The 27,547-nt window shown below is 35.1% G+C and overlaps 1 protein-coding gene across 1 annotated transcript in view; it reads right to left on the reverse strand.

The window, feature by feature from the left end:
* The window catches only part of MALRD1 (MAM and LDL receptor class A domain containing 1), a 237,299-nt gene that overhangs the window by 133,500 nt on the left and 76,252 nt on the right, over positions 1-27,547 (reverse strand). Inside the window, exons 20-26 of the mRNA XM_014889594.2 lie at positions 24,852-25,028; positions 22,388-22,565; positions 14,003-14,159; positions 10,497-10,607; positions 9,416-9,629; positions 5,987-6,234; positions 3,171-3,468 (exon numbers count right to left, since the gene is read on the reverse strand). Of these exons, the coding sequence (XP_014745080.2) occupies positions 3,171-3,468; positions 5,987-6,234; positions 9,416-9,629; positions 10,497-10,607; positions 14,003-14,159; positions 22,388-22,565; positions 24,852-25,028 (1,383 nt within the window). The remainder of the gene's footprint in view (positions 1-3,170; positions 3,469-5,986; positions 6,235-9,415; positions 9,630-10,496; positions 10,608-14,002; positions 14,160-22,387; positions 22,566-24,851; positions 25,029-27,547) is intronic.

Consider the following 27,547-nt stretch of genomic DNA (forward strand, 5'->3'; position numbering starts at 1 on the left):
TAGAAAGAAAAGAGGAAAACCAAGTTTAGAGATCACAGAAAATTTTGTCAAATCCATGATGCCTTTTTTGGAAACAACTATAAATATAAAATATTATTAATGGGTAACTTGTGGATAACTATTCCATCAGCCTAACTCACCATGGTATTCACCATAGGCTGCAGGGGAATTTCCTAGAGATTGCTGGAGCACCTCTCCTGCTCCTTCTTCCCTGACCTTGGTGCCAGCAAAGCTCTTTTTCCTGCATATTCTTACTCCTCCCTCTGGCTGCAATTGTTCTTATGCAGCAGCTTTTCCCTTTCTTAAATCTGTTACCACAGGGATGCTGCCACCATCTCTGCTGGGCTCAGCCCTGGCCTGCAGTGGGTCCATCCTGCTGCCAGCTGGAATTGGTTCTGTTGGATACGAGGGAAACTTCTGGCACCTTCTCACAGAAGCCACCCCTGTAGGCCCCTGCCACCAAAACGTTGCCACACAAACCAAACACAGAAACAACTGTAGCTTTCACAAGGTTCAGTGTGGCCTGGGTCTCTTCCTGGGCTGATGTGGATATAGGGAAGCCTTTTACACAAGGCAGAATCTAACTCAAAAATCTTTCCATACTGCAGACACACAGCAACAGGCACAAAGAGCATTGTCAGAACAAAACTGCCTTTGCATTTTCCTCCACACAGTACCATTGTGGCACATGAGCAAAAACTGATGTTCATACAATGAAAATTTGATAAGGGCCAGCCTAAAATTATGTTTATTGTTTCTCAGGCTCAGCAATTTAAGTGGCTCTCAGTGGCTTTGCAGTTCAGCATTATTGTTGCTAAGCAGAATATTGAGAGCGAACTACAGTATCCTGTATTTACAGAACATGACAATGCTAACTTTCAATATTATTTTTTTTCTAGCTGTCCAGTGCTCACTTCCAATCTTTAAACATTACTGCATGTTTGGCTCAATGAAACAGTCACCTTAGAATATATTTTTGTTAATGTGCAGAATTTCAGGGTGTTTGTATAGTCAGGGAAAAAAATCTTCTGAACGATGAGAGTCTGTGTCACAGATGGGAACATTTAATGATTCTGTTCTATTTTGTCTTTACATTCATTGCCATATGACTCTATGCACAAAAATAACAAGCAAAGACTACTTATTATACTTGTGGTATACAGTGATATGGCTCAATATGGCTCAGAAGAATCTCCTTTGATATGTGCATTACAAATATTATCTAAAAGAAATTTAAAAATGAAAAGGAATTGTATTAGAGTAGACCTCACAAATTACAAATTTCTCTCTTAAAGAGGAAACATTTTTTACTTTCTTAGCAAATATATTCCCTAGCTGGTGACAAGAAGGAAACAGATCTTTGCTGCATGATCTCTTCATCCTCAGAAACTTTCAAAAACCTGATCAATGGATATAAGTGTTTTACTTTTGGTTAAACTTTCCTTTATTTCTACATATAAGCAGATAAGTCTAGGGCTGCAGATTTTTGCACCTGACCATCGTGGCCATTCTAGCTGGTTCTATTTTAAAAAGTTGCATTACAGAGCACTTTTCACAATATCCAGAATCCATTTTGCCACAGTTCAGAGCATTTCTATAGGCAGAAGCAGACCCAGTGACAAGTAGTGATGCAGATATCCCTGCTAAGTATCAGATGTAGTTGAATCCCTCAGTGGGATCATGCCAACTCTTATCCTGGACAAGTAAAATTTGTCAACATAAAAAATATGGTTTGTTGTAAGGATGAATTTAAACCATTGCCTTAAAGAGTTGTGAACCTCTGAAGTTCACAAGGTACACCTTAGATGAGCTACACCAAGAAATCCATCTCTGGTGGCTCTTTCATGAGATTTTAGTATCTTTTTTATTATAAAACATAAAAGTGTTTTGGAACATCCTTTACTATCAAACCCAAAGCTTTTAAGGCTTCTAACATTGCCACAGGGACTTGCAGCTCCCATTAAGAGGATAGAGTCTGAATACAACAAAAATAAAGAATAAGAAGGCTTGGCTAGTGTTTCTCCTGGGGTAATGTTCATATAAAGCTGAACTTTAAAATACAAATCTCATTTGCAATAAATTTCCATGACTGGCTTGGCAGAAGTAGGAAGCCAACAGTACTAGAACTGGCACCTTATCAGAGAGATGTCTGGAAAATTTTGCCTGTATCTTTCCTGCTTATCTAGTGCTCAAAGTTCAGTGCAATTTCTTGGGTTTGATGTAGTCTCATCAGTGTTATTTCCCAATGCCTGAGCAGTGCTTAATGACATCCTAAAGGGGAAAGCTTCTCATTAGCAGCAGTAACAAAGCAAAGTTGCTTGCATAAATTAATGATCCATTCTTGTGGTAGTCCTTGACACTGGGAAATATTAACTTTGTTTTATTGATCAGAAAGACAGAGAAGTGAGATAAAATTACTTTCTGCAGCCATGCAGGAAATTTGTAGTAGGCCCAGGAAGAAAATGCATCTCCTAAATTCCACTTTAGAGGGTTACATTTCAGTAGCTCTGTGATAAATGTGGAAGGAGGAAAAAGATTTGTCCTGTCCTGTCAAAAAGAGTCTCTCCTTCATCATTTGTGTCCAAGCAAATACTGCTAAAGGTACAACATCAGTGCTTTCATGAGTAGCTCTTACCTTGGGGTTATTGGGATCTATCCCCATCTAGACTGTATCATTTCTGGTAAATGTTTTCTGAGTCTTATTTCCCTAGTGGAGTAAGTGAAGATGGTGCTAATAATTGCACTGATGCTGGCACCATATCACACCGGCAGAAGATGGATATGGTGCCTAAGCAGTATTGGTAGCAATTCCTACCAGCCAAAAACCATTTAAGCCTGCCGGCCTTATTGCAAACTATCCATATTAGCTCTGTCCCATTCAGTTCTTTTCTCTACAACAACTCTATTTTACAACTTTTGATAAATAAATCCTACTGAATTAAGCAGGATATTGGCTAGACAATAACATTTGCAGATTCACAATGCTTGACTCAGTACCCAAACAACAATTTCATAAAATGATTTCATTAGAATTTCATGGGCTGCCTAAAAGTGTTAGAATTTCCACACATCTTTAGCAAGATATGGATTTCTCTTTTGAAAGAGAGACAAAGAAATGAAAATAATGCTGATATTTCTTCTTTCCAAGACTGTCTATAGCAGGAACATACCTGTTGGAGGTAGCTTTGTGGGTTCTGCTGGTAAAAATTCCTGGGATGGTAAGCACTCCCTGGAAAATGTGAGGTCATCAAGTGCTATGCCATCTTTGGTACCTTCTCCAGCCATCCCTTCAAAGACAACTTGAAAATCTTCATCGCCATCTCCAGACAGGGTCAATGCCTTGCGCTGCCAGAAATTTCCCTGGTTTCCAGTAAGATTAAAGAGAATTTTTTCATTTTTCAATGTAGTTCTCTGGTAGATAATCAAGGATCCAATGTGAGCTCCAAACATATGATAATAGAAAATTATCTGTAAGCAAAAACGAGAGCATAAAGTATTCAATAGGCGACTTCAGTCAAATTCTGCTGTTGTATTTACTCTAATTCTTAAACTGAGCATTAGTTACAGCATTCAGAGTAGTCATTAATTTTGCTGATTAAAATATAATCAAAAGGCAACAAAACAACATACTAGTGGCAATTCTTTAAATATTCCATAAGTCAAGCTTCAAAACCAGTATTAAAATATTCAACAGCAGATCTTACATCCCTTTGAATGACTCTTGTATTTAAATGTAAAAGAGCGAAAAAACTTTTTAAGGAAACAGAGAAATGGAGTAGTGCTATTTACAATATAGGAAGCAACTTCAGTTTACCGAACAATTTTCTGGTTAAAAATGTGTTTATGTAGATTATAGAGTAGATTGTAGACTATAGAGTGCACAATTAGAAAATAATTCAGTCTATAATGAGAGCAAAACTTCTTCATGGACGTATGCAAAAAAATACCCTTAAATATATGAGATACTTGGATTAGAAAGCAGTAATTTATCTATTTTTAGTAAAAATGGGGAAATTTTAAAAACCGAAAGACCAAATACATACAGAAAAAGATCACTGTGAAAAATTCATCACATTTAACTGTACTCTCAGTTCTTTCCAATTCAGTCTTGGATTTCTATTCCTTTTGAAGGTGCAGCTTTGTTTCTGAAAGCCTTGTATATAGACAAAATCTTTTTATTCATTTATGTCCTTTTATGTTTACTGCTCTATATTTGTTTTCTCTGCATAAAACTTGTGCCATTGATGTAAATGTTCATTTTCTAATGATCTGAAATGGTCTAAGATCCCATGCTAAATCTTTTGTAAATATGATGTAGCATTTTCTTCTCAAATAACCCATAGGAAGGAGTAATATACTTCAGGGGACTCTGATCTTATAAGATGAAGTTTTGGATCTTGAAACATTTTTTTCCATTCATACAATTTCCTATACCAGAAATTGCCCTTCCTTTGGTCATTTGTCTATGTGTAAGCTACAGAACTGCTCAGAACCTTCAAAAAGTAAAATATTACAAATATGACAGATTATTTCAGGCCACATCATGGATGTCAAGAGTTTGGTCTTTACAAAGTGCATAAATCTGTGCACTTTTATAAATAATTTTCTATGTGATAAAAGCAACAGTTTCCCATAGTTACGTTTTAAGCACTTAATTGCATTTAATTTGTAGTACATCATAACAGTACAGATGTCAATATGTCATTCTGTTATTCTGCATTTCTTTGCATATTTTATGCTTCATAGAAGTCAAAAAGTGGAAAAATTATTTTTAGAGCATAAAACCAAATAATGTAGAGAAAGAGATATTCTCAAATACGATGCTAGAAGAAGAAGGCTGAGATCTCCATGTTTATGTAAGCAGTTTTAAAATATATTTATTTTAGGCAATACAAAAAATTACCATGGTTCTAATTTTGACCATAATTTTATAATGGCTAGATTAAATTTTGTTACTGAATATCATAATTATTCAATTTTTCCTTTGAATCATAAAATTAAACACTTTAAGTTCAATACTTCCTGACTTTTCTATCTATAAAAAGTTTGGAGAATTTTCAGAGAGAAGTATTTCAGTAAAATGAACTGGTTAGAAATCTAAAACGTAAGCAGACCTCTTTCCAAGTTAAACTCTGGTCAGGAATATTCCTCAGGAATAGTATGAGATAAATGAAACTAGAAGCTTGTGACTGGACATTTTGCACAGAGATGTCAGCCTGCATAGTCAATAAACTATTTAGGACTATTTCAGTCTAAGACCACCTTCATTTGATGAGCATAGTTCTGTGATCACACAAACAGTTAATTTCAAAAGCTATTTTTAAAATGACCTCATAAAAATTATCCTCTTGAGAGGCCTACTTATTAGATGTATAAAGGTAAACTTGCAGCTTCAAAATAAGGCATAGCTAAAGTTTCTGGGAATTTATATTTTTAGCAAAAACAATGAAAGATATATCAAAACCAGGAAACTTTTTATTCCAGGTCTGCAAAGCTGAAGTCACCACAATGTGCTGTAATGTTTTGGAAGATCAAGGCTTACACTTTCCCATTCTCTAGAGCAGAGCTGGTGACAAAGCCTTCTGTCACACATCCTTCTTTTTGCAGTTGTATTCTTTGAAAACTAATTGTTACTGCCCTTATACACACTTTCTCCATAAAACCAGAAACCACTAAATAGTTGTTTGTTACTTTGGATGAATTGCATAAGATGTTGTAAATCTGACACTGCATTTACTGTCAGCTTCATCTGAATCTCACAGACTACTCATTTACTTCCAGAATCATTCTTCTCCCATAGCAAGATACATTTTTTTCCTTATGGTTTCAATGAATTAAGATCTGATCCTGACTTTTTACAAAAATATGGGGGTTCTTTTCCTCAAGAATTATTTCAATAAGCATCTTTAATAATTTTAGACGTACTCTCTTGGTGCAATCTAGAAATCAAATTATTCATTCTTGCTGCTACTACATCCTCACATACCTTGCAGTTTTTATTCTTTCTGCTTAAGACAGGACTAGAAATCCTAGCTTTCTGTCCTGGTTGCTGAAAAAATGAACTCTTTATAAAAATATAATGACCAGATGGCTCTTGCAGTGTATGATCAGTAGCTGGTCCAGTGCCCAGTTTTGCAGTACTGCTAGTTCTGAGGTGCCAGTCAAAATCATCGTTTTCATCTTGCTTCCATCCACAAAGGTCAAACTCAAAATTGCAATGCCCAATAGATGTACCTGAAATACATTTGTACACACATGAAAAGAGATTTATTTTAATTAGGTACATATAGTACAACCTAGTACTCAAACCAATGGGAAAAAAGAAAGCTTCACTATAGAAAAAATAATATCCCTGTATCTCATTAATAAGAGCATTTTTAATGTTCTGGAATGTATTATTAGGATAAACCTACTTGCATATATATGACGTGAGTCAAGTGCTTTTTTTATTACAGTCAACAGAATCCTTGGTATAAATGCAACCAAATTTAGTTAACTATTTTAGCTCCTTAGGGTCTTAACTGGCCCTCCATAGAGCATTTGAGATGTGCATAAAACCAGCCTCTTTCTGAAGGAACATGTTAAGATTGAGTGGAAGATTAATAGGAAGAAGTACCTATATCTAGGGAGCAGACACATCCAAATTAATGTATTGAGCACCATAAAAACACAGCCTCTATACAGACACATACAGACAAAATATAAATGTGAGTGCCATAATCTTGAGCTGAATCGCATCCAAAGTTAGTCTACTCTTGTACAATTCCTCAATTCACTTGTGTTTTCTTTGCCAATAAGGAAACACAGATAATCGTGGTGGATGGTGCCCAAAGAAGGGTGAGGGCCTGGGGCACAGGTCTGATGAGGGGCAGGGGGTGTTGGAGAAAAGGAGGCTTGGGGTGACCTTACTGCTCTTGGCAGCTCCTGGAGGGAGGCTGTAGCCAGCTGGGGCTCCGTGTCTCTCCCAGGTAACAAGTGATAGGAGAAGAAAGGACCTCAAGTTGCACCAGCAAAGGCTAGGATTGGATACTAAGAAAAAAAAATTCACTGAAAGGGTTCTTGAGCATTGGAACAGGCTTCCCAGGGAAGTGGTTGAGCCATCACCCCTGGAGGTATTTAAAAGCCATATAAATGTGGCAGTTAAGGACATGGTTTGGGGGTGTAATTGCCAATGCTAGGTTAACAGTGGAATTTAATGTTCCTAAAGGTCTTTTCCAACAGAAGTGATTCTATAATTATCTACCTATCTTCTTCCGTTTTACTTAATGCCTAGAAAAGGAGAAAGTTGTTATAATTCTGGTTGACATTTATATGAAACAACATGCATGCTCTTTATCTATTTTTGCATCTTGGATGTCAAAACAGCCAGCATGGTGAGTAAACTGTCCACATAAATTAAGTCAATTGTATCATTCCAGAAGTTTAATTTATGTATATTTTTCTCTCTATACATTTATAAGTTCATTATAGTGATTACCAAGTAAGACTAAAATTGCTGAAATAAGCTGGAATTTCAGCAGAGACTCCAAGAGGCTTTTGACTGTGCCCTGAATATTCTTACTATTATTGCTGAAACAGAAAGTGCTTTGAAGATAAATTTGGAAACTGTATGTATTTTTTTTTGTAGTACAACATCAGAAACTACAAAATGTCTAATCAAAATCTGAGCCTCTTCTGAGGTGTGATAAAGTTCAGCTACTTTAAAGTAGTTTTATTTGATTTGAAAGATACTCAGAAGCCAGGCCAAGGATCTAGAATACATGGAATCTGGACATGAACCAAAATAGAAGAGACAGCTCAAATATTTCAGGCTGAAATCAGATAAAATATTTTTTTCTTTGAATTTTAATCTGTGAGTATCATAAAGTAAAATAGTTAGAAATATTTTCTCAAAAGTATGACCTATCTAGTAGAACTAGTTTCCCTTTTACCTTTGTCTGCAAATACAGTGCCATCTGAAGAAACAATTAAAACCAACCCAGACCTGATGTGTGAAATTATGATTATCTTTTTATGAAAATCACAGATTGTAGATTAACTCAACTGAATGCAACTGCCCATAAAATTTGTCCTAATCACATTTTTCAACTTATTTAGTTACTTAATATTTCTAGATCATTCTTAAAGAAATTCCTTTCATTATTTAGAATTTCCATCTTGAGTCAATAAAATTCATGTATACAACTGACCATTTTATTTTAAAGACATGTTTTCGAGAATCAAAACCTTAAGGCATGAGCACTGATATCCCTTCTAATTCTGTGCCTATAACAAACATGTTAGAGAAAAGCATTTGCTTTATGAGACTGTTTCAATTCATCTCTTCCAATGAGAAATTGGAATAAAATCCTTATTCCATGCAAAACTAAATTCCATCAGTTCATTTGAACCATTTTGCCCTTAATGCTTCAATTTATACTTGTCTGATGATAGTCCATGGGAAATACAGACAATGCAAAAAACTAAAAAAAAAAAAAAAGAAAAAAAAACACAGAAAGCCCACAAAAAACAAACAAAAAACCCCCATTAATATTTTAAAATTTCAGAAAACAAAAGTCAAAGTTTGAGAATCTTTTTTAACAGAGTAATTGCAACTTGCATTTTTAGTTGCAGAAGATCTGAACTGGTCCCAGTATAGGTTAGTGACGTACTATTCCTGGGCTGGAAATCATTGAGTAGTTTAATAATATGAAAATAATTTGCAAAATAAGGTTCCTTTGCCGTGTACCTTAGCTTTCATAGGATATCAGCATACCTTTGCTTCACAAAAAACTGTATTCACTGAGAATTTGATAAACTGAATACATATTCTCAATAAAAATGAAGCAACTGTTCATGTGGTACTAAATAATGCAGATTTGATTGTGTGAACTTTTCCCACATTTGTAGGAGTAAAAAAAGGAGATGTTAATATCACATATTGTGATCCAGGTGGAGCCATTAGATATGAAACATCATTCTTTGAATCAGATACTACATAAGTTGCTTCTTGATATGTCTTGTAAAACCAAAATTGTACAATGTTCAGATTAAAATAATTTGCTGAGACCTGACAACCCTTGAAATAGCTAAGAAGATAGGTCCCTCATCTCCCAAAGGTATTATGCTTGAATTACTTTTTTCAGCTTTAATACCTTCTTTTCATATGGAAAGCAGGATAATTTTATTCTGCTTTTAAAGACAGCTGCTGAGTTATTTTAAGACATTCATTAGCAGCTCTTTGTATTTTGTATCGTGCTATTTTAAATTAAAGAATAATAATTTAAAATCTTTAAAAGCCAAGGAATAGAATTAAATTGTTACCTTCTTGTTTGCTTTCCTAGCTGATGAGCTGTCTAAAGCATTTGAGTAACAAAAAAAATCACAGCAGGCACAGTTATTTATGATAATTATATTAAAAAACCACCATACTCACTGCAAATACTAGGGCTTTCATCTGAGTTATCTTCACAGTCATTTACAAAATCACAGAGATTATTCTTTGGGATGCAGTACTTGTTGGCACACATGAATTCCTCTGATGTGCAAGGTTTGTCTGAGATAAGCAGAGGGGAACAATCTTCAAAGGTAATATCATCCACTGCCACGTCTCCCATGTAACTGACACCACGTTTTGCCCTGAAAATAACCTAATAAAAATTACAGAGCTATTATAGTAAGGCACTGATAAGATGGAGAAAAGCTTACACACACAACATGAAAAGAATAGAGACTAATGGTCCTCACAAATCTTTTAATATGAAGCAGTCACTTCTTTCTGTCAAAGCAGATTTCTACAAATTCTTGTGCAACAGTTGGTACAGATCTGTCACTATAGTTCTTGAAGGACCATCTTCTAGCATCATCAAGCACATGAAAAAAAAGGAAATAAATCATGCCACTCAAAGAGATACTAGTCCTCATTCACTCTGAACTAATAGCAAGGGTTCTTCCTACTTCTGCAAAATAAGTCTGAAAAAAGACTAGTCTGTCATTCATCATTTATTGCCAGGAATGTTAAAATTTCATTAAAATTACAAGACAGAAGTATCAGGAAATGTAACTATTTTAAAAATATGTTACTGACTATCCTTGGGGATTTTGGAGTTTTTTCATAAGTCTACAGCTAAGCAAGTATCTCTAAGAGGTTTGCGAATCTGTTCTGATTTCAAAGGAAGCATCATGCTCAAGATTCTTTTTCCAAAACCCAGATGTTTTTACTTACTGTCCACTAAGGAGAAAGAAGTAGAATATTTTAAGCAGAGCTGGATTCAAGGATAGATGGGATTCTCAGTCTTAAAAATGGATATCAGTCTGCGATTAAAGAGGAATGAGAAATCACAAAAACCATGAGTCCAGCTCTGATAATGAATCAGACAGTGAAAAAGAGGATTTCTTCTATGCGGGAAGAGAGATACGTGCATGGTGCAAAAAAGGAAATGAGAAAGTGAAGAATTCTTCATTTAGAAGTACTAATAACCAGCTCTCTAGGAAGAACGTCATGTAGGAAGACACACCTGAAAATGTGAACGAACTCCTAAGAACACTTCTGCTCTGTTCCACTGGGGACCTTGGCTGCCACTTTGAGTCCACAGTGTAGAAGTCTTGTTACTGCTTTTATAGAGTACCTAAAAAAGAAAATAATTCTAGGTCACAAAAGAAATGTTTCCATTATGAACTTACTTAAGAGTCTTATAATTGTATACAAGAGTACAATATTATCTTGTACAACTAATCTCTATTCCACCATTAAAATTCACAGAGTCATAGAATATCTGGAATTGGAAGGGGCCATCAGATCCAAATCCCTATTCCTTGCAGGACTACCTAAAGCTGAATGATGCAACTAAGGCTGTTGAGGTGCCCCATGCACTGTGCTGTGCCCAGCCACCCTCTGGGTGAAGAACCTTTTCCTAATGTCCAACCTGATGCACATGGATATGTCAGCATAAATGACTGTACTAAGAAAATAATGTTTTAAGATTTTCTGATCTCCTCAGAGACATACCCAGCACACAGCCTTAACGGAACTAATGTATCTCATTAATTTATCTAGAGTGGCTAGCAGTGAATAAAAATTGTTCATCAGTGGGTTGTGATTCAGTTGTACAACATGGAAATAGGGCTAACAAGACTTACTGAAAAATATATTTGCTCATACATACAATTAACTGTTCTTCCAGAATGGATTTTCTCGTCCTGATTCTTAGGAAACATATTGTTTCTTCCATATAATTTTTTTATAAATAGATTTTGATAAATAATTTTTTTTTCATTTTTTGTAAAGACAAAATTTCATCTGTCTGAGCAATGCAAGACTTTTAAAAGCCCATGCTCTTGTAAACTGCAAATTGGGGAATGATGACACACTTCGATATGAGCAGAAAGTCCTAAATATTCTTTGATCCAATCTCTTGGACATCCAAATTCAACAGAGCTGACAATAAGAAGATGGGTGTTTGATGAAGTGTGTCAAGCTGTGTCTCCAGCCAGTGCTAGCAGAGCTAAACATCCATTCACCAGTTGCCTGAATTCCTTCTGCTTTCAAGGATTTATTGCTACTCTGTGTAATCTTCTTAGGGTGGCACAGGCATTTTTCATCATAATGAAAGAACCCTTTTTTTTATTTTAAATTCATGCAGTCCCATGAGTGTATATGATATTGCATAACAGGTAAGTTCTGCCAAGCAAACAGCAAATCTTCACACTAAAGAGCTTTCATTTTAGGGAAAAAAAAAAAGAATAGATAATATATTAAATTGGATAGAAAACCAAGTGACTTCTCACTTTATAGACAGGAAGATCTGCCATAGAAGACATGAATTTTAAGTGAAAATAAATAAATTCGTGAGAAAGGGATTACAGACATTATTTGAAAGAATAAAGAGTGCTGAATAAGAAAGTCTATTTTTTGACTCTCGAATACAAACAATATATTTATATGAAGGTAGGTATGTTCGTGACTATAGACACACACGCACATTTTTTTACAGATTATAAATTATTTATTATATATGCAATTCCTTCATCATATATTCATATTTTCTATCATATTATGAAAAAGGTTAAAACTTTATAGTAAAACATGGCCATTAATTTCTGTGCTATTAAAACTCAAGGCTTCTCTGTATCTTAATGTACTTTGAACCTCTATACATTTCAATTACATTGCAAAAAAGCACGTCTAATACTTTACTAGAATTACCCATGCCAAGTCAAAGTACAGCAACTAAATAAAAAAGATTCCAACAAATAATCAAACTGAGGTTGCTCAGGAAAGTGACAGCAAATCAATGCTTAAGAAAGTAATAGAAATGCAGGAAGGTAGCCATTCATGCAAAAGGCAGAAAAATCTTCAGCAATCCTACATTATATTTGATGGCATGGATGCAGACTTACAAGCAAAAGTAAAAAAAATGTGGTAGTCTTGGGGCAAGATTTGGATAAAAGGTCTTTTAATTAAGCACAGAAAATATTCCCATTCATACAATACTTAGAGCCTTCTTAATATAAATAATGAGAAAACACCTAAATAATTTCATATTCTACATTATTCTTACACCCATTATTAATTGATTAATCAAGCAACTGAAACCAGGCAATTATTAACAGTGTGCAAAGGTTTCATGATTTTCCTTTGGTACATCTTGAAATGAAATAAGTTGGGGGTGAGGAAGAATCAGTTAAAGAATAGAGGGAAATTGTAATCAGTGTTGAAACTGAGAAAAAAATCTATATTATACACATTTGCCTTTTGTGCTGGTAATAGTGGGCATGGCCCCATAGAATTTGCTGTTGATTTCTACAAAACACTCTTTGAACATAATTCCAACTAACATGGATTCTTACACTGTAAAGAATCCTGGACCCTAGAGTATGCAAAGAAATTCCAAAGCACATTAATTGGTCTCAAGTCTTAAAACTGAGGATGAACCATATTTATCCACTGATTTCCCACTGATTCTGATTAATTAATATTTGTCCACTTGCCAAGCAGCCTAGAAAGATCTTTACCTAGTTGGGAGAAATTTAACAATATTTCAAAAAAATGTTTAGGAAAAAATCCTAGAAAACATAGAAAGTGCTTCCACTAAATAACTAGCAAGTTACATGCATGGCACATAGTTCATCACATCCCAGATTACATTTCTAATGTCAATACAAATATTAATTTTGTTTTTAAAACAGCTGAGTTCTGAAACCTTTATTATAATTTGTTATTCTGACTAACCGGGCTAGTGAGAATTTATTTGTATATTAAATCCTCATGCACTTCCCACATCCAATATGAAGCTAAGTGCACAGGTGACTGGGTAACATATGAGTATTTTTTTCAATCCATTCCTGATGCTGTAGGTATTTCATAACATTCCTGAGAAATCCCATTATAAGCTGTGTGGTAAAAATAATTGTTTAGAACAATGTTGCTGTTTTATTAATTTCTCTCTGCAGTGACTCATTTTATCAACAAGCTGCTAATTAGTTGAATTTCCTTTACAGAAGGGCTTTTATTTTAACTGGAATGAAGGAAAGCGTATAGGAAAACAAATTTGTTGCTTATATGCCACAGAAATAGTTCAATGCTGCTTACATGAATATAATTAAACTCTGAAAGTGATATGTTCAGCTTTTCAAGGAAAAACTCTTTCTTCAAGATTTTATGTCAAGTTTTGATACAATTTTTTTTTCATGCTCCCATATTAAAGACCTTGATGTTCAAATACCTATTTGATATCTATCTGCTTTTCAGTGTCAAAGTGCACTGACTGTGTGATACAAAACTTTTCCTTGTATGAAAGTTCCAACCATGGCATGTCTATAACAGTCACAATTTTTGCTTGTTGTAGAAATTTATAATTTCTCCAGTCTATTTGAGCTTCCTTCATCTCATAACATGTTGAGAGCAGTTGTTCATTTCCATTTATTAGCAGCCTGGGCTTTAACAAAACTAAAAGAGAAGGCATAAATTTCCTCACAGTAATTTCATGCAGAAAACAAAACAAAACAAAGAGCATCTCCATACCTCCAGAGAACCTATTGTTGAACCATTCATGTGGTTCCAGAAAACGATTTTGCATCTGGGCCCTGTAAGGGAGATGACTGGGGTAGCAATGTCAGCTGTGTTACCAAATTCTCCATTTGAGCTGTCTGCAAAGAGATACCAGCCTTCTTCAGTGCACCTGCTCAAAGAAAAAACGTTATAATTTACTTAAAAAACATTTCATCATAATTAACTTAAGATTGCAATATTTCCTTAGCTAGCATCTGCTATCTGGGTATCTGCATCTTAGTGTGTAGCCAGAATCCAATAAAAACCCCTTGCAAATACACCTAGTATTTTTATATCAGAGACTGGAGAAAATAAAAGAGCTGAGGTCAACCCATAGGATCATGTAGATGTGGGCTAGAGGGACTCTGGCTTTCCCTACTACCCTCTTTCCTCAGGGAATTTAGAGGTTTTGATCCTGGCTTAAAGTCAGGAAAACCCAAGATATAGGATGAAATTTTGTCTCCTAAGCTACTGGGAAAGTTGAAGTGTCTTTGAAATAAGCATCAGACTCAGAGTGTACAGAAAGACCAGAAGTGCAGTTTTAGTGTTTTGAATATTTAAGACTTAGCCCCTAAAAAACCTTACTTTCCAAAATAAAATGCATCTGTTGACCAAATACAAATTTCTCTTCTCTCCAACAGAAGTGCTTCAGACTCAGTACTTCTCAAAAGAATCTACACAACAAGTGCTTACAGACCTGATAATAGAACCTATATTTTTAAATAGGTGCTGGTATTGGGTTTTCCTTTCCTTTTGGTTTTCCTGACTGGCCAAGTTCTGAGCAGCCACTCTGCAAAGTTGCATCACTACTGCTGTGAGAAAACAAAGACCCTACCCAGCAAGCACTGCCAAGAGAAACACAATATGCTCAAAGATGTCATGACATCAGGCGCTTCACAGACTGAAAATCCTGAAAATGGGAAGAGTAAGGAATTTGCTGGTATAGGCTCAGAAACAGGCCTTCAAAAATCCTCACTAATCAGACACTGTTTGTTAGCTGGACTACTGTTTCTACCTCTCTATGTGTCACACCAGGAAAAAAAAACAAACAGCAAAACAGCCAACTAACTCATCAACCTATCAAAAAGGCAATATTTTAATGGGATAGATCAGATATGCTACACATGAGATCACTGAAAACTGCTCCTAAACATAGCAGGGACCAAAGTTCATCTGGGCAGAATCCTTAGGATCTGTGGAAATCAGAATCTTCTCCACAATCTTATTTTTCTTTTCATGAAAAGTCAGATGAGAGAATTGCTGCTGATGCTTTTCTTTTACCACTGAATCCTGGCAACTCAGACATCTTTGTAATTACTGCATGCATTTACTTCATCCTTTAGCCTAAGTATTAAAACCTTCTCCAAATAAACTGCCTGTACTCTAATAGTTGAAAACTTTAAAAACTCATACTTGCAGATCTTTCAGGAAATAAGCATTTGGATAACTCATTTATTCTCTCCTTTCTGCTGAAGAAAGCTGTTATTTCTAGGTAGCAATTTTAGGTTTCTTTTTGCCTTGGTGCTGAGTATTCTACTAGAGTCTTGCTTGGAGGTAAAAAAGGATCGAGTTCTCTTAAGGTTTGCAAAAATATTGAAAAATTCAGAATTTACTTTGCTGCTGGGAACTCATGCATTCAGTGGCCCAAGGGTGTTGGCACTGTATTTACAGCAGCATTCAAAAGGACTTGTAAGAAGCAGAATGATAAAAAGCTCTGAAGAGTAACAGCACTTACAGATCTCATACTTTCCAGAATATTCAGTGTTAGATCCATGCCTGTCAGTGAGATTAGTTTGAAACAGTGGCAGGGTACAATCAGTACTGTGATGAAATTCAGTCATCCATCCCTTGTTGGCACATTCTGTCAGACACAGGCAGGCCAAAGATCACATCTATACTGTCCTATAGCACAACCTAAGACAGGTGTCATTGCAACTTATTTGACCTTGTTTCAGTGTTTGTTATAATATCACATTTAAAAGTAGTAAACCAGATGAAAGTCCCCTGTATGAAACACTCCACAGTGCTAGCCATTAAACATGGATGGTGGGATGTGATTACAAGAATATTAATGTTATGTAGGCAAGCAATGGGAAATGGAGGGATCAGAAGAGGATGGGTAAGTATGTGTAGAGCATCCTTATTGACTCACTCCCATCATGGAAATTTTTACACTTAGGACTACAAGATGAATGTACTTGTGACCTATCCATGTTTAAAAGGAAAGCTTTCCTCTAGTGAAAATTATCATCTCCATCGTGTTTGCTCACAGAACAAAGTTATTTCTCTCTCTTGAATTCTTAAGCTGCCTGGTATAGAAGCCTGCATGAAATTTCCAGAGAGCTGCATGGTCTGCAGGGGGAAGAGTTTGAAGAAAGTAATAACTAATCATTCGGTTTGCCGAGATTTCAAATGCTAGATGGTCCATGCCTTCTGTGGATGCAAATTTTTTAGCATAGCAAATTAAGGTACATTAAATCATCTGTTCAGGTTGTCAAACTCTGATTTTGAAAGTAAATGATTTCTTAGCTGTCTCACTTTTATTTTAACCTAGTAAGAAATATGCAGTGACAAGGTATTCCAAAGCTTTCCACAAACATAAATTAGCAGTTTCTCTTACTCTGTCAGATTATGTTCTTGTCTTCACCCTCAACCTTTGTTTTTTAAGTGATCTTCAGAGAAGATAACTTTCTTCTTTGTGAGAGTTAATCAACTGACCCGTCCTTAAATACATTTCTTTCCTATTCCATAAAAAGACTCCTTGGAGGGTTTTTTTTGCGTTTTTAAAAGTGAGACCTCAAGAAGTTGATGATAACAAGCATAAAACAAGGTATTTTTCACCATATATAATAGCGAATAAATCTAGCTTTCAGCATAGATCTTACAAAAGTGCTGAAATTCAGCAGAGTACAGGCAGGCTCCCCTGCCAGTAGCTGCAAGAGCTCAGGCCAATTTAGAAAACCAACCCATGGAAAACCTCTTAGTTGGCAGCTACGCTAAGTGTTATTAAAATCTCGATATTTACCCTTTGAAAATAATTAATTTTACCTCTGTACTACAAGCATTCCCTATACAAAGACACTCCTGTGCTAGTCCAAAAATTCTAATTAATTTCAGAGGGAAAATCACAACATTTTAATGGATATAAAATTTTCAACATAAGCAACTGACCTATATTTGCATACTTGTCTTAGTTAATAGCTTAATATTTCAAATATCTTTTAAACTCTAGTTGGCAAAGAAATTTGCCTGTAAGGTGGGGAACTGCTGAAAGGTAGGTAGAAAAAGCAAAAATATTACCAAATATTATAGAAAGTGTTATAGAAATATATACACACACACAAACATATATGTATAAAGAAGCCTTAAAAAAGAAAAAAGCTAACCCTAAAGTTTCCCTCAACATTGTATCTGCCTGAAGAAATAACAAAAAATGCTACAAGAATTCAGAAGTGAAAGACAACTTAATATTCAAGCACACATTCAAGAAGGCAGCCACAGGTGATGCAGGAAGGAGGGGGTACTAGAGATGGACAGTGCCAAGGTTTTAATTAAGGTGTAAAGTGACTGTGAATCTGAAAGAAATGTGGTGCAGCACACATCTTTAGGAAGCTTGAGAAGATTTATGGTGAGAAAGGAGGAGAATGAAAAAAATACCTTGTTTATTTCGTACTTGTTAGATATTCAGTGTCTGCACCAGAAATTCTCTGACTACTTATCCTTCTGTGTATAATACAGGATAGGCTATTATAGAGCATAACATGTGAACAAAACCTTCACATACCTCTTGCAGTTTGACATATAACATATTCAAAATAAATATCAAAATATCTTTCCTGAATAAAGATTATTGCAGCTGTGAGGATATTGCTTCAGAAAAAGAATTTATATTCAAAATTAAAATGTTATAAAATGTGTAATTTCCAATATTCTTAAAGGAAGAATAGGAACTCCAGTAATTTAATTAATTCTAAGCATCAGAGAAAGATTTTCTGTGCTGAACACTTCCAACCATTTAAATTCTAATAGGTCCTAAATAGTAACTGAAATCTGTATCTAACTACAAGAAAAAAAAAAAAAAAAGAAGGCTTTCCTTGAATGGAATTCAAACATTTCTGTACAGGTTAAAAATAAATTAAACTGAGAGCAAACATTTGTTAGGAATGCAGGTTTTCACTTACAGACATATGTGTCATATTAATTTCAAATTGGTTATTAAAAAAAAAAGTCTTCTTATTATATTTTGAAACTTTTTTACTTCTAGTAACCTCCCACATCCATTAACATTTAATATTAGGCTTAATGAATTCAGAAACAAAAATGTAATAAGATTGACATGTCATAATAAAGCAAAAATAAATTGTTGGAAGACAGCTTTCTGAAAGGATGTCATAGAGCTATTTGCTATTGCAGAAGGCAACCTCTACTTGTGTTCACAGCTGTCTGAAAAATGCTGGATACCAAGTGACCAAGTTCTTTGGGTAGTTCTAGAGGGGGAAAAAAAAAATATCTATCTTGAGCATCTAAACTTTGTCACACGAATACAGGATTGAGGTTCAGTGGTAAATTCAAACTGAGTGAAACCAAAGGTGCTTAGCACACCAAAACACAAGTGATATCGAGACCTATAATTGGACACTGACATCAGAAAGGTGCTCAAAGAAAACCATCAGAAATGCGAGAAGGAATTCTTGTGCTAAATAAAACCATAACATATTTAGTATTGGGTCCTCAAAATCAAAATTCCAAAAGAAAATTTCTATCTGTGACCATGCTTCAAGTGTATCACATAAAACTTTGATGCCTTGTTTTATGTAATAAATATGAATTCCAGAAAGAAATTGAGTTGGCAAGGTTTTACCCACACAAAATGATTAAAGTCTTCACAGTTTAATTTATTTTCATTATGAGATTAATCCCATGCTCTGGCATCCTTACATAAGAGGTAACTTTGGGTATATTCTCTTTCTTTGTACAAAATTAAGTTTAAATGTTGATTGCTTGCAATGAAATAATTTCACATCATCCTGCAAATAATTTCTGGCCGTTACTTTATTCTTAAAAGTAGTTGGTATTATTTAAGTTGGACACACAAGGAAAAACAACCCAATAACCAAGAAACAAACAAACAACTCAGACAAAAAAGAAAAAACACACACATCAACTTTATAATTTTTTCTCCTCTTTTAAAGTTCTTAGAACCTCAAATTTAAAACATTTCTTGACTGCTGAAAAAACTGCTGGGCTTAAGTATATTACTTAAAACCTTTAATTTTGCCTAACTTTCCTATCCTGAATTCTGAAAATTATTGAAGAGCACACACAAAAGAAAGACAGATGTATTAAAAATTAAATAGTTCCCCTGTTTATCAGGGGAACTATTTACACAGCAGTAATTATCATGTCAGCTTAGCGTTTTATCTCTGCATCCATTTTGTTTTGATTTATTAGATTTGATGCATGAATTATCAATTAAGTGACTACAAAGTTTTCAATTAACTGTTGTACCCAAATATCATTAATAATGCCAAAGAATTTGCTACATCACTAACCAGATTCTTGAAAAAGGAAATAAACTAATAGACTTATCCATTTGCTGGTGTCAATTTAATACACTTGTTTAAGCCTACACAAACGGATACTTTTATTGTTGTAGCTTTTACAAGCCTAACTGCAATAGAGAATTCCATTTGCTAAGTGCAGAAACGTGCCACAGCTCTACATTCATGCACGAGTAGTGTTCTTTGCAGTGCACGATGCCAAGGTCACCCTGCCCTTTGCACGACACATGACAGATTTTTTCCAGCTCAAGCCAGGCTGCAATGGCAGACTCCCATAATGGCTTCTATTCCTCCAGCCTTTGGTTTCTATGTACACATACAAGCTGTTCCCTCTATTTGCAAAGTAATTACTTTCACTTAATTAATGTAATTACAGTTTCAAAGACTCACACCTACACCTCACAATTCACCAGCCCAAGCACTTATTCTGGGGAAGTAGATGGTTTGACTCCAAGTATTCACAGGTATTTTTGCTGAAATATTTTTAAGCTGCATTGCCGACTATTCTTGCATCAGGATGAATCCAAACATTTCTATACATAGTCCTGCATATTTTATTTTAATTTGCAAAGATACAAGATTATAGTAACACAGCTTGCCTCATCTAACTAGTGGAAATTTGGGGAAAATGGATGAGAAAATAAAACTAAATGTTGCAGGGTTTTAATTCAACAAAACTGCTGTTCTGCATCTCCTGTGGTAATTTGGAAGCATTTATTTTCTGTGCTTCTCTATAGGCCAATAAACAAAGGGAAGGGGAAAACCATAGAACCAAACTGCATCTCATGTGAAACATCTCAAGAGTGATACATTACAGAGTTGCCTGAAAACTGCAATCCCTATGGATCATTTATTTTCTCTTTTCATCAGACCTTCTCAGTACAGTGTTAGTTGCATTAAACCCTGAAAATATGTCGAAAACCAGCAACACAATTCTATGTATCACTGTGCCAATGAAATCCTGTAGTGAAAAGGTTGTGAGAGGATTTACTAAGTACACCTACAGGGCTGGTATTGGCTAATATGCAACAATTAAAGAGCAGTCAATGAAAGATTTGACAGCTAATTTATTGTAAACGGTTGTTCTTTTTTATGGAATACACTTCCTTTTCCTATATAATGTAGAGACCTAGAAACAACCAGACAGTGTTGTAATTCTTTGCTATTGTTGAATGATTTTTTGAGGGTTTGGCATTGTTGTTTTGGGACTTTTGTAAAAATACAGTAATTTTAATGAAGTACACAGTGAAACTAACATATTGAGCTCACTCTTTAACAGCAATAGAAATTCAGGCTGACTAAATGCAAAATAATATCATTTTAAACTAGTAGCAATATAGCCAAGATTTTGTTGAAGTGGTCTTAATTCAAAGACTGTCTTTGCACTCTATAGGCTATTGTCACAGAAAGTAAACATACATGTCACTAGAACCAGGCAAGTTTTTTTTCTGTTCATTTTCAATTCAATTTTCTTATTAATGAAGTTGTATAAAATTGAAAATTTTTTGTAATAAATACATTTGCTAGTCACCTATACGGATTTCTTTCTCAATAAGTCTTACTGTTACTTTTAACTGGAATACGTTAGATTAATGCATCTTTAACACACATTTCTTATTTAATTAAAAAAAAAAAAAAAACAAAGCAACTCCATACATTTAAAACCAAAGGCACAGAAAAGCTAATTTTTGCTCCTCAAGATAAATCAAAGGAGTATCTTCAGAGGAGCTAGTAACTATCTTAAGCAATCTACCTAGTGTGCAACTTTAATTTGCAAATCTTCACTGAGAGAATAGAAATGTTTTGCATTTAATATGAACTTATATCATTAACTAGATAGGTAAAATAAAAAGAACTGTTAAAAAATAGCAACTGAACAGAAGTTAGCTCTAACTACAGTAGTTTTGAACTGCATTAGTTAAATATCAAATGAGTGCAGAATTCACAGGACATTTTGTGTTAACTTGTGCTGCCCACCCTTGTGCAAAACTGCTGGCATAAGAGGAATAATTATCAATAACAATAACAAAATTAGTAGCAATAGCTAACAACAACTAACAATAGTTAGTAAGGTAAAAAAGTGAGCGTATATTTTCTGTATGAGAAGTTATTTCTGTTTGAGAAGGTATTCACCTAAAACTGATCAAGAAGATGACCACAATGAACTAAATAAAGCAGCGCCAAATTAATTACAAAGTCAGTTTTCAAAAGAGAAGTCAGCTTGAAAAGAAGTGTAAAAGTAGGATGAAAATGTGTAACAGTAGGGATTGATAATGCAGTGCAAAGAACAGTGGCCGAGACCTGTTTTTGACATGCCAGAGGTTGTTGCTGGTGCCACAACCACTGCAGAGCCCAGACAGGGCACCACTCCCACTGGATGCTGCCAGCAGCTGGGCTGGCAGCTCGGGGTGATGGAAGGAGGTTAAAGCTGGAGCAGCCATGTCTTCCAAACTTGATTTCCCATAAAGGGGAACATGCTTGAACTCCATATACTCCTCTGTGGAAGGAGGGCACGTGTTGCTCTGGATGGGGAGGCACTGAATCTTTTGGCAGTTACTTATAGAAAAGTATTTAGAAATTTTTACCTGCTTATTAATGCTTTTTTAAAATTTATATTCATCTGTAGTACTGATCCTGCATGCCCGCTTCACTGATTGTTAGTTAATTACATGGCATTAATAAATCAGCAAACTGCTTCAATATTGTAAATGGAGCAGTTACCCCCCCTTGACAATCTATACGTGGTTAAGATAATACATTCTAGAAGAGACTCAAGCACCTGAAGAAATGTACTCACGTAGTATGATCAGTTAATGGGCAGTGTTCTTCTTGCTCAGGATAGAGATTTGCTCCTCTTCCAAGTTGCCACTTGAATTTTTTTGTGGTGAGTATGGAATCATTTTCTGCCATCTGTTCCAAGGCTGGTTGATGCCATCCACACAGGTCTTTATCTTCAAAGTCACAGACTTCCATAACTTTAGAGATTAAGAGTAATTACTCATGTTTATATAAAAACTGAAAATCATTAACTCATGTTACAACTCAATTAACAACATGGAAATAAAAAGGATTCAATTTATAGTATATGTGAACACTGACTCATTACTAACATGCCTAGTTTTTTCTTTACAGATAAAACATGAATTTTGTATTTTCTCCTCTATAAGACGGATTCTAATTTTGGGAATATACCAATTCATTTGCACCTCAGTATCTACCTTCATGTGAGTTCTGACCAGCTTTCAGGTAATTATAATAATCTGTCATGTACTATACACAGAAATTCATGTAAAATTCATCAGCCAAGAATCTGTGAGCTGCTGTATGGTTATGTCTCCAGTCCTGAAGACTGATGACATTAGCAAATGTTTGTACATTATCTACAAAGTCCATTACCATAACTCTAAAAAAAATACCAAAAAAACTAATCAGATTTCAAGCAGTCCTCACAAAACTTGAAAATTACATAAAAATGAATCTATTTGGTATTGGTATCAAATACTGTATTACTGTCTTACTAAATAAATATGCATCTGCCTTCCAATGAGTTTTGTCTTTCTGAGCAACAAAGTGAGCTCACTACTGACCCTACCTGGGGTAAAGAAACCAATTTTTATTTTCATTACTGCTGTGAATATTTATTCTCCAGCACATAGTCCAAGTTGAGTCGTCACTCTCGAGAACTTTGGAACAGATTATTACACTTAAGTTCAAGTGACTGCTGTGAGACTTATGCAAGGGAAACTAGAATTTATTTTAACCCATAAACCCATTAATAAATGCTGCATCAAGAAATCATGGTTTGTTGGTAGAATGTGCCTGATCTTTCCTTCCTTGAAAGCTAAAAATGGCAGACTAAAGAGAGAGTGAGTTTTGATTTATAGCTTGTATATCCTCACTAAGGAAGCAAACTGCAGCCAGTGTGATCTCATGAATTATCCATATGAACATTTGTGATATTACCTCAGAATGATGAGTTGCATTAAATGCTTTTTCCCCTTCTAACATGCTTTGTAAACATTATATTTAAAGTGCCTCTGAGTAAGATAACACCTTCCTGTGACCATATTTGTGTTTCAGTCAGGATGCTTTAAAGTCCTAGTCCAGCATTGTCATTTAAGTGATAAATTCCCATCTTGGTGATGGGAGAGCTCAGACAGAGCAAATAGGTAAAGGTGTATTCTCCACAGTATTTATCTTGCTTAGAAGGAAAAGATGTTTTGTAAGATAGTGTAAATTTCTGATGGAAGAAGCATTCAGAGGGCTCTGCATTTATGCTTCAGATCAAGATTTCAATTGCTGGTATTTTTTAACACTGTAGGAAAGTATCCAGTGGTACTTAAACATCAGATTCATTTCTTCCAGTTATTCCCACATAAGAAATAGACATAGGGAGTGAATGATACTTTTCCTCACTGAGTCCTCAGCCCTGAGAGAGGTGATTGAATTCCCTTCACACTGTGTAATGAATTCGGAGTTTTCATTTTCAGTGACAATAGTTTTGCTTGCAAAGGCTGATGAGGTCACTGTCTCTAGATGTCTCTCCCCTCTCTAACTGGCTTTGGTATAGTTGTACTTTCAAGTACTGTTCTTTGAGGCAAAAGGAAGTAATTAACAGCTTCTAAAATGCTATCGTGTGAACTGGTGCAACTCAGAAGCAATCAACAGTTGTCGTAGATCTTTTTGGGCACTACGTGGGGACTTGTCTATTGTCCCCCTTACAGTGTTCCCATAAGACTATCAGAGCTTTACAGACTGGAACACTTCTGTGTGGAGTACGCTGAATTTCACAATTATTGCTGCTGCTGAAACAATTCTGTGTATTAAATAAACCCCAACAACCAAACAAAACCCATACTCACTGAAGTAGGTAAGAAGTGGATACAGTTCTCCCAGATGTCTACCCCAAACATGAAACTAAAGTTTTTCTCTCTTCCAGTCTGGACTAGTGAACATTTTAAGAAACCATGCTCGCTTAGAATTGTCATGTATGGTTACCAATCATTAAGGAACTGAGGATTCCTTCCCCTGCCACACTTCAGTAGTAATTTGAATTAAAATGTTAAGTCTGAATCAGAAGGCTGAAAGCCTTCACACATATTACGAGTAAAAAGTTATTATTTTCCTGGGCAAAATCACATTAAAATAATATCTAGGTGCTAATAGCCAAATTACAAAAATAAGATAGAGCATTGCTAAAGCAATATGTTTAAGACCCACAAACCAGTAAGGCAGCAAAGACCATGATTTGATCCACTCACCACAAGCTGATTCATCAGACTTATCAGAGCAGTCAGGTCTAAAATCACACTTCTGGATCATCGGGATGCAGTGGCCAGAGGCTCGACAGACAAACTCCTTCTCTGTGCAGTTGTTCATGGGGAGCGTGGCAGGAACTGAAGTTCCTGAAGTAGTTGTAGAAACAGTGGGCAAGTTTCCTTCGAAAGAGGAGCCAAATGAATGTTGAGCACCTGGACTAAGACATTCCAGCTTCATAGTGATTTCTCCCCTTGCCACTGCCCCCCTTTCCCAGGGTATGGCTTTGCTGGAATCATGCCTGGATGGTTGAGTGACTAAAACGCTGTTCAGCAGGAGCTGAATTGGAGCTTTCCTCAGTGCAAACACAAGGTTTGTCACATCATCTAAACATCTTTGGCCCTTGCAGGATTTACACCTCTTGCTAGTCTTTCAAATGTGGATTAACCCAGTCATTAATTTCAAAAAAACGAATGCCAAGACTCACACAGCAATCACAGAAACTGATTTTCCCTGTGAACCAAGGCTAACAGATTATTCAGATGATAATGGGTTTTTTTAACATGTTGATTACTACAAGCGACTGTGGAAATTACTATTTAACCTTCTTACCTTGTAAATTTATTGCTGAAAAAAAATATTTTCTCATTAGAGAAATTATTCTGAGGTCACCACCTTGCTCCACCACCTCCTTTATATTTCATTCAAACTCATTACCACTTCTTTCAAATCAATTGTCTTTTTTTGTCCTCGTATTCTTTACTACACACCCTTCTACAAGCTTACTTTCTTTTCTTGAAAACCTTTGCTGTTATTGTCCATAAAAGGAATTTCCATTATAAAATTCCTTTTTAAAATTTAATAATTTATGAAATTATTAGCTGTAGTGCACAATGCACCTGAGCAGTACACCGGAGTTAATTAAAAAGTACATGTGAAGACTTTTAATATAAAATGTGTCTGAGCTAGCAAGTAATTTTTTTTCCTTTCCTTGAAGGCTGAAGCACTAATATTGATAATAAATTACCCATTTCCATTTTGTAGGGTAGAAAGCAAATCTATGACATTAAATAAATTATTTTCAAGTCAAATGAAAGATACTCTCAACATGTCCTAAAACTCAAACAAAGGACTTGAGGGAAAGAATGTTTTAAAGCAAGAATTGTATGAATTGATAAATTTATCTACAACTCAGAATAACAGCAAGGACCTCATTTGTCAGAAATTTTTAAATATAAATGACACATCCAAGCCTCTGCTCCTGATACACTGAAATGGAAGAAGAAATTTTTAATAATCATAGCCTTTACCATACCTGAAAAGAAAGGAGGATCTGATACTTCCTCTATTTTGAAACAATTTATTTTCCATACTTTATTAAATACCATTTTGTCCAGAGCAAGCATCACTGAATAGGCTTTGGTTAAGGCATTCAAATGATGTGTTGAAGTAGTACATTCAAGATTCAAAATCTTTAATGTTACTTACGAGAGATTTTCCCACCAAGCTGTCAAGCCCATCTCTCCCTGTCACTATCTGGTCACTTAAGGTGGAACAAGAGCAATTGGGAAGTGCTTGATTCTATGTGCAGGGACAGGGGAACCGTGCTTTTTCAACTTGAACCAGCTTGTGTTAAATACAGTGGAATATGCCATAGCTGTTGTCTCTTTTGCAGGTTATTCCCAAAGTCTCTTTGACTGGTTTTTTTTTTGTTTGTTTGTTTTTTTTTTTTGTTTTTTTTTTTTTTTGTTTTGTTTTGTTTTGTTTTGTTTTTGTTATTGGAATATTTTTATGACATGGAGGAGATAAAATAAAGGCAGGACCCTGGACTGTCTCAAAAATTGCTCTCAATCTTAAAATGTACAGAACACAAAACCTGATTCCTGTCCACCATTATACTTGAATATTTTCATTTTATCTTTCCACATACAAGGAGGGTTTTTTTTCTTATTTATGAATTTTGAAACTCTGACCTTCTATGATTTGCAATTTCTTGTTTCTTTTTAAAGTTTTCTTCATAACTAATTTGAAAATATTTAGGAATTTTCTGATGCTTTTTTTAGATTTTCTTCCCCGAATATAAGGCACAATCTATTAAATGAGTATTTACAAAAAGCCTTTATATCCATGCTTTACCCTGCATAAATATAGTAAAACACTAGATAATTATCTGCAAAAGAAATACCATACACATTTGATATTCCTCATAGAAATAATTATATCTATAAGAAATTCTTGGAGTAGCAGAACAAAATGCATCTGCATTAAGGTGTTTTAGAGTAAGTGCTAGGATAATATTCAGACTCTGTTCTAAACTGTTTGCTGCTCTACAGCCCTGTCATGACTTTTAGAGCAACACACCATATATATAACCCTGCAATGCCTGCTGCAGTTCACAGTTAAAATCTCTTCTGTGGTGAACTCCAGATCCTGAGTCTGGTGTCCTGAAGTACATGCATTTTGGGATATAATATTTTACAGTTCTGTAGAGTTGTTCTACCCTTGGTGAAAATGACTGTTGATAACAGCTTGCTCTATCACCTGAACTGTTTGTGTGCTGTCATGTGAGAGCAATTGGCACAGTAAGTACGTTAAGAATTATTAGGTGGAGGTGAAAGCTATATCAAACTGAATTGGCTGAATGAAAGTTCAGTTCATTTACACACAGCTTAGTTTCTTTTATCTTTTAGGAATCAAGATC

The sequence above is a fragment of the Sturnus vulgaris genome, chromosome 1 (genome assembly GCF_052056855.1).
Source record: "Sturnus vulgaris isolate bStuVul1 chromosome 1, bStuVul1.hap1, whole genome shotgun sequence".
NCBI classification, from domain to species: Eukaryota; Metazoa; Chordata; class Aves; order Passeriformes; family Sturnidae; genus Sturnus; species Sturnus vulgaris.